General features: G+C 42.6%; 1 protein-coding gene across 1 annotated transcript in view; it reads right to left on the reverse strand.

The window, feature by feature from the left end:
• The window catches only part of NCAPD3 (non-SMC condensin II complex subunit D3), a 77660-nt gene that overhangs the window by 16288 nt on the left and 42876 nt on the right, over positions 1–18496 (reverse strand). The window contains exons 18-25 of the mRNA XM_024255163.3: positions 15076–15267; positions 14644–14741; positions 14398–14513; positions 10833–10940; positions 8581–8695; positions 8393–8500; positions 6978–7216; positions 6068–6147 (exon numbers count right to left, since the gene is read on the reverse strand). Of these exons, the coding sequence (XP_024110931.2) occupies positions 6068–6147; positions 6978–7216; positions 8393–8500; positions 8581–8695; positions 10833–10940; positions 14398–14513; positions 14644–14741; positions 15076–15267 (1056 nt within the window). The remainder of the gene's footprint in view (positions 1–6067; positions 6148–6977; positions 7217–8392; positions 8501–8580; positions 8696–10832; positions 10941–14397; positions 14514–14643; positions 14742–15075; positions 15268–18496) is intronic.

Here is an 18496-nt window from a genome sequence, read left to right on the forward strand (position 1 = left end):
ATAAAACTCTATTTAATAACGAGAATTCCTTGAGGCAAAATTCACTTAAGGACAACTAGAAGCACCTGTCTGATCTAAGAGTAGTCAGTTATATTTTGTGCAAATTATGTTGTTTAATGACCCATGTTTGAAAGGCAAAGGTCATAGCATCAGATGAAGTTATTTCTAAACAAGGGTTACTTTGGTAAACCATCTGTGACAAGAATGAAAAAAACCACTAAACAAACAAGGATTTATCTTCTGTGGTATTTTATTACAGTTAATCTACTACGGCATGGTGGTTTCCACATTATGTGAACTTCCTCCTCAGAAATGAAGTCACATATACGAAAATGTAAAGCCAGATAGAATCAGCAAATCTTCCACAAGAAGAGGGTTCCCTCTGAGTTTGGACTTGATGTCAATGCCAATCGACTCAGTTTAGGTCAAGAATACACATGGGTGGAGGTGACCAACAGGCAAGATACTGTGAAGTTTAAGCCCTAGTGAAAAACTCGCTGAACCATCTATACAAATAAATTCCATAGCAACATAAAACCATGCCAGGATTCACATGCTCAGGGTTGAAAATGTAGTCACAGAGCTTTCTAGCAAGAGAAACTGGAAGCCACAGCCAATGTGTGATATCCACAACTCATCTTGGCTGCTGTATTCCCTGGGACTTTATTAAAAGGGCAAGTTTCAGCCTTGATTAGATTAAGATGCACAGATCCTGCAAGCTTCCTAACTGGAGAAGAGGGACTATTTTGTTTCTTGTTTGTCTGCTGAAAAGTTAGGAGAAATTAACATTCCAAGTAATGCTTCCTAGAACATTCCTTTAGAGTGACAAGAGGCAGTACTCTCTAGGTATGTGGATTAGGAAACCTCCAGGATTCTCAAGAAATCTTAGTAAGCTGGGAGCTCGGTCAGCACCCTCTCCCCAGCCCTCAGGACAACCACTAGGAACACACATACCCACACCACCAACTCAGGGATGCGGTCTACGGATTTCACACAGCACGAGCTGCATGAATTATATGGAACACAAAGGGAAGACCAGCTAAATCTGAGTGATTACCTTATTACAGCCTTGTAAAAAGAAGTTATTACTCTCTTACTAAGAATCGAAATCCAGGATGTTCAAACAGCCCAAAAGGCCACAAGGTAAGAGCCATGTGTCCACTTCTGTTTTCAGCTCTAGTAGGAAACAAAAATCTGACTTCAGATTTCTTCATGAGCTGAATGCCATTCTGAAGCAGGGTGTCTGCTCAATAAAGGCAGACTCATGAGTTCATGCTGAACTCATGTTCCTGACCTGGCCTACAACACGTCTATCTCAGGTTAGGACCGGGGCTCAGACCCATTTATACCAGAATTCTACCTGAGGCTTGAAGCAGTATTTCCTACACCCTAGTTCTCCCTGGCCACCACCCCAAATCCAAGTGCCTGTGATGGTCTGTCTAGACCCTGGTCATCCCTGCATTGCTGCTTCCTTCCTCCATGTACTCTGCTCTCCAGGTTCCACGGTGAATCAGGCCCTACCCTCCACAGCCAACTCTCCCTATGCTTCCTCTTCATAAATGTAGGCCAGCTGTCCTCCAAGCACACCAGTTCTCTCTCAGCCCTCCCAAGGGGAGGCTGCTTCATCCCTCAGTCAGAGGATGAGGAGCACATTTCCTGGACCCCCAGTGCCTTCCTGCCTTCACCCACCAAATGTTCACGGCATGTCTGCTTGGTTTCATGTTCCTTTTCTAGGGATGCGGAATAACAGAACCAAACTCATGCCCCTCAGGAAACCTATACATAGCGTGTGGACCAGATAGTGTGTTGCCAAAAGTGCTCTGACACTGGAAGACAGCTGGAAATGGGTCCAGTGAAGTGCAGAGAGTGTGGGATGGCTGCTGTTAAGACGCCTCCACCTACATCTCCCTGTGGTGCTCCCACCATCTGCCTCTTGCGCTCTCTGCTACCTGGTTCCCAGTTTTGCTCTGCATTCCAAATCCCCACAGGACTCCCCAGGCAGATGAGCTACTGAATGCCCTAACTTTCTGCTTTCCTGACTTCACTGCTTCCAGTGACCATCCCATCTGGACCCAATGTCACCAGTGCAGCCACGCCCTGGACCCCGTTGCCACACTGGAGATCAAGGAGTCCACTGATGACTACCCTGCTGATCCTTCCAGTGGTCCGGCTCCTGACTCCCTCACCCCATTCCGACTGTTCCACGGCTTCACCAAGCCCTCCAGACAGTCCAGTGCTTGCTTTTCTCCCAAACCAGGCCATCCTTGTTGTTGTCCCCTTTTCTGTCTCAATGGTCCGTTATTTGAGGCCCTGTCCTGCCTTGAGCTTCGGGCCCTGCCTCTCTGCACTCCTGTGGCAGTGCCCGCAGTGCCCAGTTAAACTACAATAATCTGCTTATTACTTGGCTGTCGCCCTGTGATTACAAGGCCCCCACCTATCGGGCAGACAGGGAAACAGATCATAGAATTTTGTAGCCTTCAAATTTGGGGTTTATACCAGCAATTAAAAATGTCATACAGGCCAGGGGTGGTGGCTCATGCCCAATCCCAGCACTTTGGGAGGCTGAGGTGAGATTGCTTGAGCTCAGGAGCAACATAGTGAGAACCTAACTCTACAAAAAATAAAAAATTAGCTAACTATTGGGAGGATGAGGTGGGAGGGTCACGTGAACTTGGGAGATTGAGGCTGCAGTGAGCCCTGATTGCTCCATTGCACTCCAGCCTGGGCAACAGAGCGAGACCCTGTCTCAAAAAAAAAAAAAAAGTCACACAGAGCGGGCAGGCAGTGCAACGACCTGCAGGGGAAGGCAGAGCCTCATTCTACAGAATGTGGGCGATGGGGAGGTAGGGCTGCAGGAATGAGCGGGGTCCAGCTCTAGCCCCCGTGACCAGCCTCAGAAGTGACCATCGTCCAGATGTAGCCTGTGGCCGACCAGCTCTCTGTGGAGGAGCTGTGACTACTGAGGCCCCCAGCCTCATAGCTGTTCAGTAGGGGGCTGCTGAGGAGGTGCTCACAGCCCCAGATCCCAGGGAGGCGGGGGATGGTGGGGCCAGCACAGGTGTGGTCCAGGATGTCCTCTTTGAGATACCACAGATGGATGAAGGCTCGCAGAGCATATGCTGCTGAGCGGGGCTGATGGGGAGCAGACCTGGTTCCATGTGCAAGAGGTAGAAAGCCTTCCCCCAGGGCTGTCCGAGCTACCTGCCCCTGGCCCACCCAGACAGAAACTCCTCATCATCCGCAGCACCCCAGCTACTGAGCTGCTGGAGGACAGCAGCACTGGGGCGGCCCCACCATGCTGCAGCCCTGGCGGCCCCACCATGCTGCAGCCCTGGCTCCCTGCCACCTGGCCTGGCCTCTGCCTGCACAGGGCTCTTCACTCAACCTGGATGGAGGGCAGACCCCGACACAGGGGCTGCCCTCCATTCAGATTGTCCAGACTCTATCTGCAGTCCAGCTGGTGCACACATCTTGAAGAGAGCCACTGGTACCTTTTCCCACCCCACACACAGACCCCAACTCACTGTCTGCTTTGTGTGGGCTAGGGTGGAGGGGGACTACAGGCTGGGCTCACTAATAAAGACCCAGAACCTCAAATTAGCCAGGTGTAATGGCGCATGCCTGTAGTCCCAGCTACTCGGGAGGCTGAGGCAGGAGAATCACTTGAATCAGGGAGACAGAGGTTGCAGTGAGCCGAGATCATGCCATTGCACTCCAGCCTGGGTGACAGAACAAGACTCCATCTCAAAAAAAAGAAAAACAAACAAACAAACAAAAACAAAACCCAGAACCTCAAAGAAAAAAAAAATCATAAAAAATTCAATAGGCTCTGTCACCATAGTCTCTTCCTAAGATCTGCATTAGCAGAAACACACGAAAAAACGTATTGCCTGGTGTGGTAACTCAAGCCTGTAATTCCCACACTTTGGAAGGCCGAGGTGGGTAGATTGCTTGAGCCCAGGAGTTTGAGATCAGCCTGGCAAAAACCCGTCTCTACAAAAAAATACAAAAACTAGCCAAGTATGGTGGCATGCACCTGTAGTCCGAGTTATCTGGGAGGCCGAGGTGGGAGGATCACTTGAGCCCAGGAGGTCGAGGCTGCAGGGAGCCATGACTGTACCATTGTACTTCAGCCTGAGCAACAGAATGAGACCCTGTCTCAAAACAACAACAACAACAACAAGCAATAAAAAAAAAACAGTATTTAACATAGCAGATAGGCATAGCCTTTGGCCTAAAAATCAAAAGTCAGGCACAGAAAGATATATATATATATATATATACACCACACATTCTCACTCATTATGTAAGAGTTAAAAAAAGGTAGGGTCATAGAAGCACAGAGAAGAATTGTGGTTATTAGAGGCTGGGAAGGGTAAAGAAAGGCTGGTTAACAAATATAAAATTACAGGAGGAGTATATTAAAATGCTCAACAGCACTGTAGGGTGAATATAGTAACAATAATTTACTGTCTGTTTTCAAAAAGCTAGGGAGAGGATTTTGAAAGTTCCCAACACAAAGAAATGATAAATGTTTGAGGTGATGGTTATGCTAATTATCCCGATTTGATCATTACGTGTTCTATACATGTATCAAAATATCACTATCCCATAAATATGTATAATTATTACACGTCAAATAAAAATAAAAGGAAAATTTTCAGAGAACAGACTAATTTAAATTACTGTTAGCAAATGTAGTCATCAGCTTTTCAAAGCTGAAAATCATGGTCTGCATTTGAACCATGGTTTCAACAAACCCAGGATGCAGACACAGAAGGGAAAGATTAAGGGGGAAGTATTAAAATGCTAGAAGAGGCCCTGGTAATCTTACTACACGGTAAAGTATCTCTATGCTCTTCATTTGATTGATGATCTGAACACCCATATGTACAAATCCCACATACAGTTTACTCATTGATCATTGCTCTTTTTCACATACACGTACAGGAGCTAACAACAGCGGGGAAAAATGAGGAAATGCAGGTTAAGTAACTGATTTTACCTCCCAGGTGCCTCATCTGAAAGCATTCCCAGCCTGTCTGATTACACCTTCTCCTGGGCCACGCACTGCGTAGAAAGCCCTGAGAGTCAGTACAGTGGACACGTTGTAAAGGTAAGAGGGTGTGTGAAGCTATCTAAAAAAAGGTGACAGCCTTAGCTTTTTGCCTCTGGCTCTAGACAGCAGTAAGTAGAATGTTAGTTTTACTGGTTTGTTATGTGAAATGTTCCCCCTCCTTAGAAAATTACACCTACAGAAAACTGAGCAGAAACTTCCACAGAACTCAGAGTAAATTATTGGTGGCTATATTTAGATCCAGAGGGACCCACTGTTACCAGCCATTTATAGTTAATGAGCTCTATAAAGACCTCTTCCCCGCTGTGGGGCTTTTGCCATGGCATTCAACATCCTACTTTCCAATTGCAGACTTGCTTTAAAAAGTATTACTGTTACAACAAACTCTAGGGTAGCAAATTCTATCAGACCATTTCTCAACCCCTTGAAAAAAATCTTTAAAAAAAAGATGCAAGGATAGAAATTAATAATTGCCAGTCACTCCCCCACGCCATACCAGTCTGAAGAAATGCCCATTTCCAAGGAGTCTTGTCATCTGTACGCTTGATTCCACATTGTGCAATTTCATCTTAATTCCTAGTTTCTTCCCTAAAATTTCTGCACTTAAAAGTCTCAGCTCTTTATCAAAATTAACTTTTTTTTTTTTTGCCTAGAAATTAACAGTTTCTAGTGGCTGCTCCTCTATACAGTGTAATACAGCAAGCATATAATGTTCTTCAAGCTCCTTCAGGAACAGCAAACACTGTCAGCAAGTGCAGTCAATGCTGAGATTATTCAATGATGAATCTAACCATTTTCTTTTAAACTTGTGTGCAAAACAAAGGTTGGTTATATTGCTTAGCATCTTAAAAATCTGCTAATTTTCCTGGCACCTACCGAAAGCTCACTAAATCCTACTTAACTCTAAACCAATCTGAAAAAAAAAGAAATCCAGCATACATCAGAAATGAGGTAAACTGTTGAGTCGTCTGACGTGAGGAAAAGATTTACCTGGCAATGTCTGGGTGTGAATCGATCAGAGTGCTGACAAATCGGAAGAACAGGGAGCCCTTCCATTTCACAAATTCCTCCTGTGCAGAGAGAAGCCGGCATGTTTCACAGTGCGTAATCATGGGCAAGCCTCACTGTTCCCAGCCACGCTCCACCCACCACGCGGTCTGTCCCCGGCAGACTGGCTCAGCGCACAGGCACACGCTTCCAAACAGTCGGAATGTAGTGCAGAGAAGTGTATGTGCAGAACAACATCACCGTTCTACCACAGGAGAAAAATGACTCAAAGCACATGGCATTAGAGGGATGGTGCCACCCTCTATTTATAATACAGTTTGTAATACATGAAAAGATGAGCATACAGAACATACCAGGACAGACATACAACCTAAGTGAAAGGTGCTCTCCCCATTATAGGCCAAACACGGGCTCTCAATGTGTATAAAAATATCTAACGCTCTGTAGAGCTCTATAGTTCATTACGTTCTTCTGCACAAGGAAACATCCCACTAGACTCGCAGAGCCCAGCACAAACACCATGATCCCCATTTTACGAAGGGAGAAGTTAGCTCTCAGAAATGTGGACTTGTCCAAGTTAAAAAAGAATAACAGAATTCAAACTAGAACTACTTGTCTACTGAATGTGCTTTTCTCTACATGGTACTTATTTTCAAAATGAAACTTCTCACTGCTTGACAGGATGTCTGAACAAAGTCCCAAAATGAACATTCATAAGTAACACTGTTTAGAAGGTTGTGCTGAACATCAGAAGAGTAATACTCCAGACCAGAGATGAGACAACTATTTTTGGATTCTATTACAAAGCAAGCACATTTCCTATGCTACTCAAATATTCCCTTAAACCAGAAGCAATGGTGAAGGGAAGGACAGGTTGAACCCTCCTACGCACCTGCAAGAGACTGGTAAGCAAGATGAGTGTCTGCTTCCGGATGAATGGGTCGGAATCCTTCAGACACATGGAGATGTTGGGAATATACTTGTCCACCATGATGGTGTAGCGAATGCAAAGATCGCACATCACAATGATGACGTTGTTGCGGACAGCCACGTCCTCACACACCTCGAGTTCTCGCACCAGGGCTGGGATGCTCTTCTTTGCCAGATCCTCGTGCTGTAAGCACAGCTTACCTGGCACAGAAGACAGGAAGAGGTCTCAACTGTATTCTAAATCCTAATTCCATTCCTAAATTTTCTCCAGATACATCTTGCTAATGGCTTCTATTTCATCAAAGTTAAAACATCATGGCCACAATCACAAACGACAAAAAACTAAAGGCAGACAGACCCATCTTGAATATTCGAATAAAAATACCTAAGGAGAAATAAACTCCCCAGGAGTTATATACTATGGGGTGTTCCTTTATACTAATAAAATCATCTTCCTTTTAAAGTCAACATTTGAATTTCGCAGTTATCCACTTACCTGGAAAATGATCAGCAAAGCCTGAGAGATGAAACATTTTACTCCTGAGTATACATATCCTCTACAGACGCTAAATACCCATGCTGAATTTGAAATCTGAGCTAGGTAAATAGGAAAGAATGCATGTCCCCTTTCTTTCTTTCTTACTTGTTCATAGTTGAAAAGGCTGCTGAGTTTTGTTTGTATGTTTCTTTTGTGCCTGGGAAATGTTTTGCAATTCTTAGGTATTTGAAAAATAACTAATATTACAAAAAAATTAATAACTTAGGTAGCATGAAATATACACTCACAGTAAAGGAAAAAAACAAACAAACAAAAAATACAATTTCCAGCACAGAGGTCAGTGTTTTCAAGATTAAAAATAGTTTGAGTTCATGGAGAAATATGTAAATAGTCATCTAGCCAGTTCTGGAAAGTATTAAATAAACCATTTCCTTTTATGGAAAATTTATTTCTTCATTTCCAGAACTCAGTGCAGTGCCCGGCACAGTTCTTGATGAATAGACTTTGTGGTGCTGCATTATGAATATAAAAAAATTACAGGAATATTAAAGTCAAGTGAAGGTATTGAAAAAAAATTACAGAAACAGGTATAATTGTAATAAATTAACATAACCCTACTAAAAAACAAAAGCTCCCTCTAGACCCTCTAGAGAGTACCTGAGTCTTGGGGAGTTATCAGTCTGAGGGCTCTCATGACCAGCACGTGGTTTATGCAGAGCTCAGCACTCAGATCAGAGCCACCTCTAGGAACCACATGGCCGAGAGCAGACACAGACAGGCTCCGCAGCCCCTGACACGGTCCCATGGCTGGGCTTACTTAAGACAACAGCTACACACAGAACTTGATGTCAAGCCCCATTCTCCCACGTTTTTCTTACCTAAGGTAATGATGGCATGTGCTCTAATCATAGAGGGCATGACAGAACCTCTGACCTGGGAGGGTGGCTGAGATGCTGGGGCATCACTGCTGCCTTGAGATGATGGTACTACAAGGAAGGGAGAGAAAGTTACTGACAGAACCTTGAAACGGCATGCATGGTACAGAGCATGATTTCAAATGCCTTACAATGGTCAGCATCAGCAGACGAAGCCAGGACGGACTGAATCAGAAGGAAGATGCGCTTCTCCACCCTGGCTGGACACAGCTGGGCTACATCCCCTAAGGTAAAAATGTACTTCACCTACAAAGATAATTGTTTTTACAGTAAAAATAAGGCAAAAGAAAAGCGAACTCTAGCTAGATTAAGGACATGTCAATGGAGTATTTCCTTTATCCCCCAAATTTAAAACAATGTTACTACTTTTCGTTTCATAAAAATACATGGCTATTGTAAAAACTTAGTCACTATGTAATGAAACTCATCCAAAATTAGGGCAAGCATATAATTTTATCACCTAAATCTAGACACATCTGCAAGTAAAAGGGGGTGCTATTAATAATTATGTTGTGAAAATAGGTGTACGCCAGGGTTATCTTGGGTAAACTGGGATACATCTACCTATAACCCTACCACCCAGAGACATCATTATTGTTTTTGTGTATAACTTTTTCAAAGTATTTCTATAGTCACATGGCTTTATGTTTACTTTTCTTATACACTTCACCAAGTATAGTATTTTGAAGTCTGCAATGATTACTTTGAATATTAGGCATCGTTTCATGTCAATATATATGACACATATGTTTAATGACTACATAAGTAAGCCATTTTAAAACTAGGACTGTCATCATAACTTACTGCACTATTCCAGTATTAATGAACACTGATGCTGTTTCGCTTTGCTAATGTTTCGATTAGCTCTGGTGAACATCTGTGTATCCTTAGATACTGCTGTCTTTCCTCAGAAGTAAAATCCAAGGTAAAGAGTATATAAAGCTATTTTACATTTTGAAACATATTTTCAAGTTGCCCTCCAGATTATTTTTCTATGAAGACCCCATCCAAAACCTACTCACAGCTGCCACACTGTGTTTATTCATAACATTCAGTTTAACAACTAAGTAATATTGTTCTTTTTTTATTTACACCCCAAATGGAGGGATGATGCTGAATAGTAAAATGTCAAATAAAAGCTTATTCTAGGGTAAGAAAGCCAATAACAAAGTATATGAGTTTAAAAGAATCTTGAAATACTGTATCTCTTCATTAAAAAAAAATTTAAGCTCTATTTAAAGAAGCAAGAATGAAACTACGTATATAGGGCAAAACCTCTCCATATATATTTTGACTGAAGAGTAGATTTTGATGACACGGTTAACAGTTGAAAAAAACCTGGGGGAGGAGGGGTGGGGACAAGACTCACTGACCATAGTAAGCATCTTTCTTAATGTGGGCAGAAATGAGAAGAGCAAGACCCTCTAGAAACCCAGGGCCAAGCCTGTGCTACACTCGCTGATGCTCTTACCTAAAGCATCCACACTCCCATAGTGAGGCTTTGTATTACTCATCACGTGCACAGTAGTGCCTCAGGCGCAATGGTCTTCTCTTTTAACAAATCTAACCTTGGTCTGTGATCACTGGGAGTTAGGAGAGCCAGGCCAACAAGCAGAAACTGAACACAGAAAAGATGTGCTCTACTAATTTAAATATATGAGAAAAATGGCCCGTTTTGGTTAAATGATGACCTGTACTGAATGGCATCAAAAAGCAGCTCATTATTTCCTTTACTGGACAAGTCAGATGTTGGAACCAGAATTACTGCCATACATCTTGTCCCCAGTCAGCCACTGAAATCAGTCAACTGTCCCGTCCTGGCTCACGGGAATCTCTTGCACTGTTTACAGTTTCTAAAGCAGGGGTGCCATGGAAAACAATCTTGGGGCTCCAAGGTCATCTGTGTTTTGAATTGTCAAATCTCTCATTTTATTTCAGTCATTGCTTTGCAATTGCTCAGCACTATTCCCCAGTTCTACTGTCTGATGTTCAAACAGCTCAGAAGACATGTTAAATTTCTAAAAAAGCAAACACACAAACCAAACACAGTATACTCACATTATTATTTCTTACCTTATATTTCTAAGCTTCACTATACCAACCTTACAACACATACTGTGTCTTCCCTACTGAAATCAGGCTTCTCATAAGACTGAACTAGATGAAGCGTATACCATTGAGTTTCCCCCCGATAACAAGTATATAAGAAAAAAATGAATAGGTTATCAATTTAAAAATATCTTCTAAAAAGAGAGAGTAAGCTCTAGGCTAAGACAGCCCTTTTGTTAAAAGCATTTAAAGTGTACATTACAAAGTCATCTTTAATAAAACCTCACTGATAAAATGGAAGCGAAAAGAATGGTTACGAAAAGCAGTCGCTTACCAACAGATCTTCGTCCATATTCCCTGTTCCATTCTCCTTGAGAACGATGTTGGAGAGGTGGTGCTCGCAGGTGGAGAGTACATCCCCACACACCTGCTTCAGCAATTCCTATGGCAAGTCAAAAGTCATCTCTGAAGGGCCCCGCACATCTCCCAGACTACCCATGAAACACCATGTTCTCAGAAGAAACTATGATCTTCAAATGGATAGGCTGTAGGGGTGCTTTCTAGCTTTCCTCTTTCCCACAATTTGTCCAAAACCAGAATGACATGCATTTAGCAATCTAGCCATGAGTACTGGCTAAGTGGAATTTATAAAGAACGATGTATATATCATCTTTCTTTTTACATTTGCCCTATAAGAGCAAAAGGCCAAATATTTACAACGACCCCATGTAGTAATTTGTAAGAGATCTATAATAGTAGTGCTCCTCCAAAAATACAGAAATAAGCTGTAGTTTTGCTGCCATATACAGATGATGAATTAACTACCGTGATCAACATTTTTTAAAGACATAAAAGAGAGTTGCTATTCTTCTGAAATTTATTCATTAGGGACAAGTGTTCCGTGTCTCTTACTGATTACAATAACTTTAAGGGGTCACTTCTAGTGCACACTGGACTGTTCCTCTATGCCAAGGAAGAGAGAGAGCTCCCAACCACGTTCTAGAATTCTTGGACCTCATTTTCTGTAGGAAACCATTCCAAAACACCTAGGTTGAGCTAAGTGCCTCCACCTCCTTGCTTCCATGTTACCCGATGCCGACTTTTATTTTAGGAATGATTACATTATGTTGAAATTATCTGCTGATGTGCATGCACCTCCCCTACTCCTCTGTAGTGCCTTAGGAAGGGACCTGTGTTAACCATCATCCAGTGCCTGGCAAGCCACCACTATGAGCAGTGTTTCTAGTCTGACTTGCCCTAATGTATCTTGAAACTATTGCCTTTATTACTTTTAAAAGAACTATTGCATTTAAAATTTTAATAGATTGCACAACCTGGACCACAACATTGACCCAAAGAGTTTCTGCAATTCTTATGCTTGATCCCGATGAGGCCAGAACCCGGGTACTATGACTAGTAAGTTTCGGTATTACAGAATCTGGGAAAGCCGACAAGGCCACCCAATCCTGGCACTCTCTCCACATGGCAGCCTGTTCCAAGTTCTTGTCCAGCTTCTCCTGGATACCTCCAATAACAAGGGACATGCTCTGGGGCAAGCCCTCCATTTTGGGCAGACCTCAGTAAGTTTTCTCTGCAGTTCACCAAAATTTATAATTTCCATTCATCAGTCCAGACAGGTTGTCTGGGAATACCAAATAAATCCAATTCTTTTATTTGAAAGTCCTTCATAAATTTGAGTTTAGCTAGGCAGCCTACCATCCCCAACCCTTCCCTTCGCCATGCTAAAGACTCCAGGCCCCTCTGCAGTTCCTTACATAACTTGCTTTGTGATGCCCTTATTTAACTGCTCTCCTCTAGTTATATTCAATTTCATCAACACTTCTCTATAAATTTGTCACTGATACTGAATTATCAGCCAGGACACAGGACCACTGCTCCTCTTGTTCTAGACACTATTTCTACTGATACAAGATCTCATCAATTTTTTAATGACAGTCACAAAACAGACAACAAAAATGCCCAAAGACCACAGTCCTTTCATATATACTGCTGCTGAGCTATATCTTTGGATAATCTGTTGCTCTCAGTAAAATAAATGATATTCACTTACAGAGAAAAGAAAAGGAGCAGTGTGTTTAGGGGAAACAAGCGGGTCACATGGATTGAAAATATCCTAACATTCCAGAAAATCTCAGGGCCTTGCTCCTCTGTCAACCACCAAGTGAGGTTGTGTCGGCAGATTAAAACCGTGGCGGTCTTTGCTAATGCAGTAGTGGGCCCCACCCGTTTCCAGCTCTCAGTGTCTAACCTGAAGACAGTTCTTGCCTTCCTCATAGGCTCTCATGACAATGTAACCACCGTCCTAATGGCCCTGGGCCGGCAGCAAGCGGCAGATGACTTCCTAGGCCCTGACTGCGCGCTGTACACATGATTCTTTTTCCAACCAGTGCTGGTGAAAAGAAAATTAGGAAAAAGTCAGAGGCCTTAGTTCTAGTCCCAGCTCTGCTGGTAGTAAGTTGTGTACCACTGAGCCTGGAAGACTTGCGGTTTCATAGTCTGTTACGTAAATTCCTCCCTGATCACTCTTTCCTCAGTCTTACCACGCCTGTAATCCCAGCACTTTGGGAGACTGAAGCAGGTGATCACGTGAGATCAGGAGTTTGAGACCAGCCTGGCCAACATGGTGAAACCCTGTCTCTACTAAAAATACAAAAATTAGCTGGGCCTGATAGCGTGTGCCTGTAATCCCAGCTACTCGGGCGGCTGAGGCACGAGAATTGCTTGAACCCGGAGGCGAAGGTTACAGTGAGCTGAGATTGCGCCACTGTACTCCAGCCTGGGTGACAGAGTGAAACTCCATCTCAAAAATAAAAATAAAAGTTTTTCATATAATTTCTTGGGTCTTGAGATAAAGGGTTAGAAAAATCAAATAATGCAAGTATCCCTTTCATCAATAAAAGAGCTTAAAGATAGATACCAGAAAAACACCAGACACCATTTCATAAGAAATAGGTCAACAGTCTTAAGTCCCAAGAAAAAACTTACAATCATTGTTTTAACTGATCTGTTAGAAGTAGAAAATGTAACATCTTAAGGAAGGGCTTTCTCTAATGAACTTGGTCAAGAAAAGGAAACATAGGAAGGTACTTGGGGAGATCAGCTGAAGCCATCATTTTCTTTTATTCTGGAAAACTTAAATATATCCCAGCAATTATTTAATTTTTGTTTTCTATAGCCATTATTAATAACCCCAGCTCTAAATTTTTTCATTATGATTGGTACTAAGAGTGTATCTCATGATAAAAACAGAATAAACACATAGTAATAAAATGATTACTTCAGTTACTGGTATGCATACCTTTTGAGGAGTCAAAGTACCTCTCTGCCTCCCATAAATCACTGATGTGGATTTCTGTTTATGCATATATAAAAACATTAGCTGTGGGCTATAGGCAACTTTGGGGACATGACACCAACAAGAGATATTTGAGTAGTGTAACCCCATAGTAACAGGACAGGCATGTCCAAGATCATGACTTATCAAAAGGTCAGAAAACTGTTCTGGAGGGAACTTCCTGCTTAAGTGGAAAATTGCCTATAAATGTTCTTGGAATGAGAGTGGAAGTCAAGGAGAAAGATAACCTTGCAGAATTCTCACCAGGAAATGACAGACAATCAACAGGAATGCCTACCTAAAGACACTCGCACCTGCGATCGAGGTGGTGACCATCTAAGGGAGCCATGTCTCTTCGGCAGCTAAATCTTCTTGGGGAATAATTGCTAGTTATGTAAACCTTGCCTTGTTGCGGCAATAGCTGCTGGGGACGTCCTTACACGTCCTCTTATTTACAGAGAATGCTCCTCAAACTTCAAAACACATACAGTAACATCCTAAGCTCAAATAAGTCAGAAACATATCAGGGAAAGTCTGGCCATACCTGCTCCTCTGCTGGTGTCTCTGCAGATGCTCTACAAAGCCTCTGCAAGGCGTCAACAGCTGAACTGATCACTTCTAGAGACCACTGAAATCCATTCAGCTTACACTTGACAGCATCTATGAAGGAAGTCAAAACCCCTGAAGTTCAACTGCTTAAATATATTCAGGTATATATATATACACACACACACATACCTGAAATGAACAGCAATGCATTTTCACGTAAGATTCTCCAGCAGACACTCACCAGTCACTTTGTCCCGGGTGCTCTTAGGAAGATGCTTTGCAATATGCCCAATCACACACAGAATATGTCCTAAGGTGTCTGAATTGGGATTCTGCTGACTAGAGAAAGGGCAGGAGAAATACGAAGGGAGAAGCAAGTTAAACACTGCTGCCAACAAAGGCCTTTCTTCTGGATTATTAACACTGGAGGAAGCAGGGTAGGTAGCATGGCTTAGGAGTCAAGCTGTGGGAACATCAAGGCACTTAATGTACTTGGACAAAGGAGAAATGGGTTAAACATGATTCTTATTTTTTTCACGCTTGTTTTTATACCAGGTTTTAAACAGAAGGTCTCTGTATATGAATAGCTATGAAAAAGCCCACTTCCTTAAGCCTTGGGCTTTGTTTCTAAGACTCTTCAGTGTCATTACTGGCTAAATTAGAAGATACAAACCTGCTGATTTTCTCCCAGGATTGTATTATTCTGCTGTAGTCCAGCCTGGGTGAGGAGCCAGCAATCTTGGAGAGCAGCATCCAGGCAGGTGCCGAATGTTCCGTGCCAGTGTGAGATATTATATTGTTTATAAAAGTGGGTGAGAATTTTTCTTTCTTGGACCAGATATGAAAAGCCTTATTTAAATATCGGCTGGAAAAAAAAAGATAGCAAAGCAGAATTGCAACTGTAAATACACAAAATGACTCAGATCAGCACCTCACTGAAAGGGTATCAACTTCTGCTGCTCCAGGACTCATGTGGTGCGTGAAACTTTTATGCAGACGTTCCTGATTAGTGGCGTGTCTGATACCAAACTAGGTATCTTTTAAATTTTTATTATTCTACAATCAGTTATATTCATTTTTCCCCATAAAATATTTCTTAAAGTAAAGAGTAAAATTTCACAATTCATTTGAGACTCTTCTTATCCTCCCCCCCTCCAAAATTTCTACATAACTGCATGGGGTCAGTTACAGATACATCCAGAGCTTACACAGTTATAGTGACAAAAATTAGTAACATTGTCCTTTTTTCTTTTTTTTTTCTTGAGACGGAGTCTCGCTTTGTCGCCCAAGCTGGAGTGCAGTGGCGCGATCTCGGCTCACTGCAAGCTCCACCTCCCGGGTTCACACCATTCTCCAGCCTCAGCCTCACGAGTAGCTGGGACTAAATGGCAGGATTGTAAATGACAACCTAACAATTAAATATCATGACATTAAATGAACTAAAATATGCAATAACTTAATACCACTCAGAAATAGATATTTCAAACCTTTTCAAAATAAAAAACAATGCTTCTGATGTACTAAAGTATTTGTGTTATATTACTAGTTTTTGAGACAGGGTCTCACTCTGTCACCCAGGCTGGATCACAGTAGTACGATGACAGCTCTCTGTGTAGCCTCCACCTCCTGGGTTCAATCAATCCTCTTCCCTCAGCCTCCAGAGTAGCTGAGACTACAGGCATGGTCACCATACCTGGCTAATTTCTCTCTCTCTCTCTCTGTCTGTCTTTCTTGAGACAGGGTCTCACTATGTTGTCTAGACTGGTCTTGAACTTCTGGGCTCAAGCCATCCTCCTGTCTTGGCCTTCCAAAGTACTGAGATTATAGTTGTGAGCCACTGTGCCTGGCCGTCACTGTTGTTTTAGAACTATCTCTTACTTTACTTCTTCCCAAGTCACTGAGTGGGATCATATGACTCATAAGACAATGCCATATTATATATTTAAATGAAGAGAAAAATACACTTCTTCCCTTGATTAATTTTTCTTAGACTTCTGGGAAAACACATACACATACATACACACACGTGAACATCAGGAATTCCTCATTAAATTGTTTTTAAAAGGGAAATTCTCAAAGCTTACAGAACAAAGTAACTGTAACAAAATAAACACATCTATATACCATAATAAGCATATGCATATAAAATGAAGTTTTGTGAATATATCAGTTATTGATTAAAAATCCATCCACAGATGTCAAGTCTTACTACAGTCAGTTTACAACATGATTTATGTCTGATTTATGTCCAAATACCACAAGACATAAGCAATGAACAAGTATTTTTAAATTTATTTAAAAATAATTATATAAAATATTAAGTAATGTTTATTATATGTAGCCAACAGAATGGGGAAAAAATCCTCTGAACTTGCAGAAATCTCAAACTTGGCTCCTCTTTGACAACTCCCAGCCCTCCACTCCCAGCCAGCCTCCCAGCCCAGCTAAGGGCCACAGCCATTCTCCACCTGGGCAGACTGTGACCCAACACACTAACTTCTGTCTTAGTACCAAAACCAATGGCCATGCTTCAGGCCCATCTCCATGGCCTCCACCAGAGGTTACTGACTACTTTTGCACTGAGACTCTGGTCCACCAGTTGGATCTCTTTTCGTCTCCTTTAACTAATTCCTGCCTCCTAATAACTAATCGCTGATTTGAAAAGCTCTATTCTTAGTCCTCTTATCTCCAACCTAACTCTGGATGACCTCATGCATTACCAAGAGCTCCCAACTGAGATGTGATAAAGCACTCAAGCTGAAGCTGGGCTTCCATCTCCAGCAGTCCCTCCGTCGTCGACCTGCCCGACCTCTGCTCTCCACACCTCAGTCAACGGCAATTGATTTAGGCATTTTCCTGAGATTCTGTAGAGCCTTCTGGCCTCTAAGCTTTTGCATGACTGTTTCCTTCCTGGTAACCCTTACTATTCTGGCTGCTTAATTCCTACACATCCCCAAATATTCTGCCCCTGCCACTACTTCGGGGAGCCATCCTAAGCTAAAAGGAGAGAGGAGGAGGACAGGAAGAGGAAAAAGAGGAAGAAATAATCACCAAAATGCCATATGCCCTTCCTCTGTTCTCCCGTAGCTCCCTTTCCACTAAAATTGTGACTTGCTTTTGTCTATTTCACTAGACCAAGAGCAACTGGAGTAGAGGAAGTGCACTGAACTATTCTGTGAATCTCCAGCACTTGTAACCAGTCCTGGAAAATGAAGTCCTCAAAATATGTTTGTTCAGTTGAATAAAATATTTCCTCTTCCAATTCCTCCAAACCTCAGGCTCAGCTTTCATTACCTCTACCATTCCCTCCTATAGAGCCTTTACAGAGGTGATGAAGTTAAAACGTGGCTGTTAGGGTGGGCCCTAACCCAAGCTCAAGGTGAGAGGTGAAGCCAGTTGGACTTCCTGGGTCGAGTGGGTACTTGGAGAACTTTTCTGTCTAGCCAGAAGATTGTAAGCACACCAATCAGCACTCTGTGTCTAGCTAAAGGATTGTAAATGCACCAATCAGCACTCTGTAAAAACGCACCAATCAGTGCTCTGTGTCTAGCTAAAGGATTATAAATGCACCAATCAGCACTCTGTAAAAACACACCAATCAGAACTCTGTGTCTAGCTAAAGGATTGTAAATGTACCAATCAGCACTCTGTAAAAACGTACCAATCAGCATGCTGTGTCTAGCTAAAGGATTGTAAATGCACCAATCACCACTCTGTAAAATGGACCAATCAGCAGGACATGAGCAGGGCCATATAAGGGAATAAAAGCTGGCCACCCGAGTCAGCATCAGCAACCCGCTCAGGTCCCCTTGCACGCTGTGGAAGCTTTGTTCTTTCGCTCTTCACAATAAATCTTGCTGCTGCTCACTCGTTGGGTCCGCACTGCCTTTATGAGCTGTAACACTCACCACAAGGGTCTGCGGCTTCATTCCTGAAGTCAGTGAGATCACAAACCCACCAGGAGGAACAAACAACTCCGGACGTGCCACCTTTCAGAGCTGTAACACTCACTACAAAGGTCTGCGGCCTCACTCCTGAAGTCAGCGAGACCACGAACCCACTGGAAGGAAGAAACTCCAGGCACATCTGAACAT

The sequence above is a fragment of the Pongo abelii genome, chromosome 9, assembly GCF_028885655.2.
Source record: "Pongo abelii isolate AG06213 chromosome 9, NHGRI_mPonAbe1-v2.0_pri, whole genome shotgun sequence".
Classification (NCBI taxonomy): Eukaryota; Metazoa; Chordata; class Mammalia; order Primates; family Hominidae; genus Pongo; species Pongo abelii.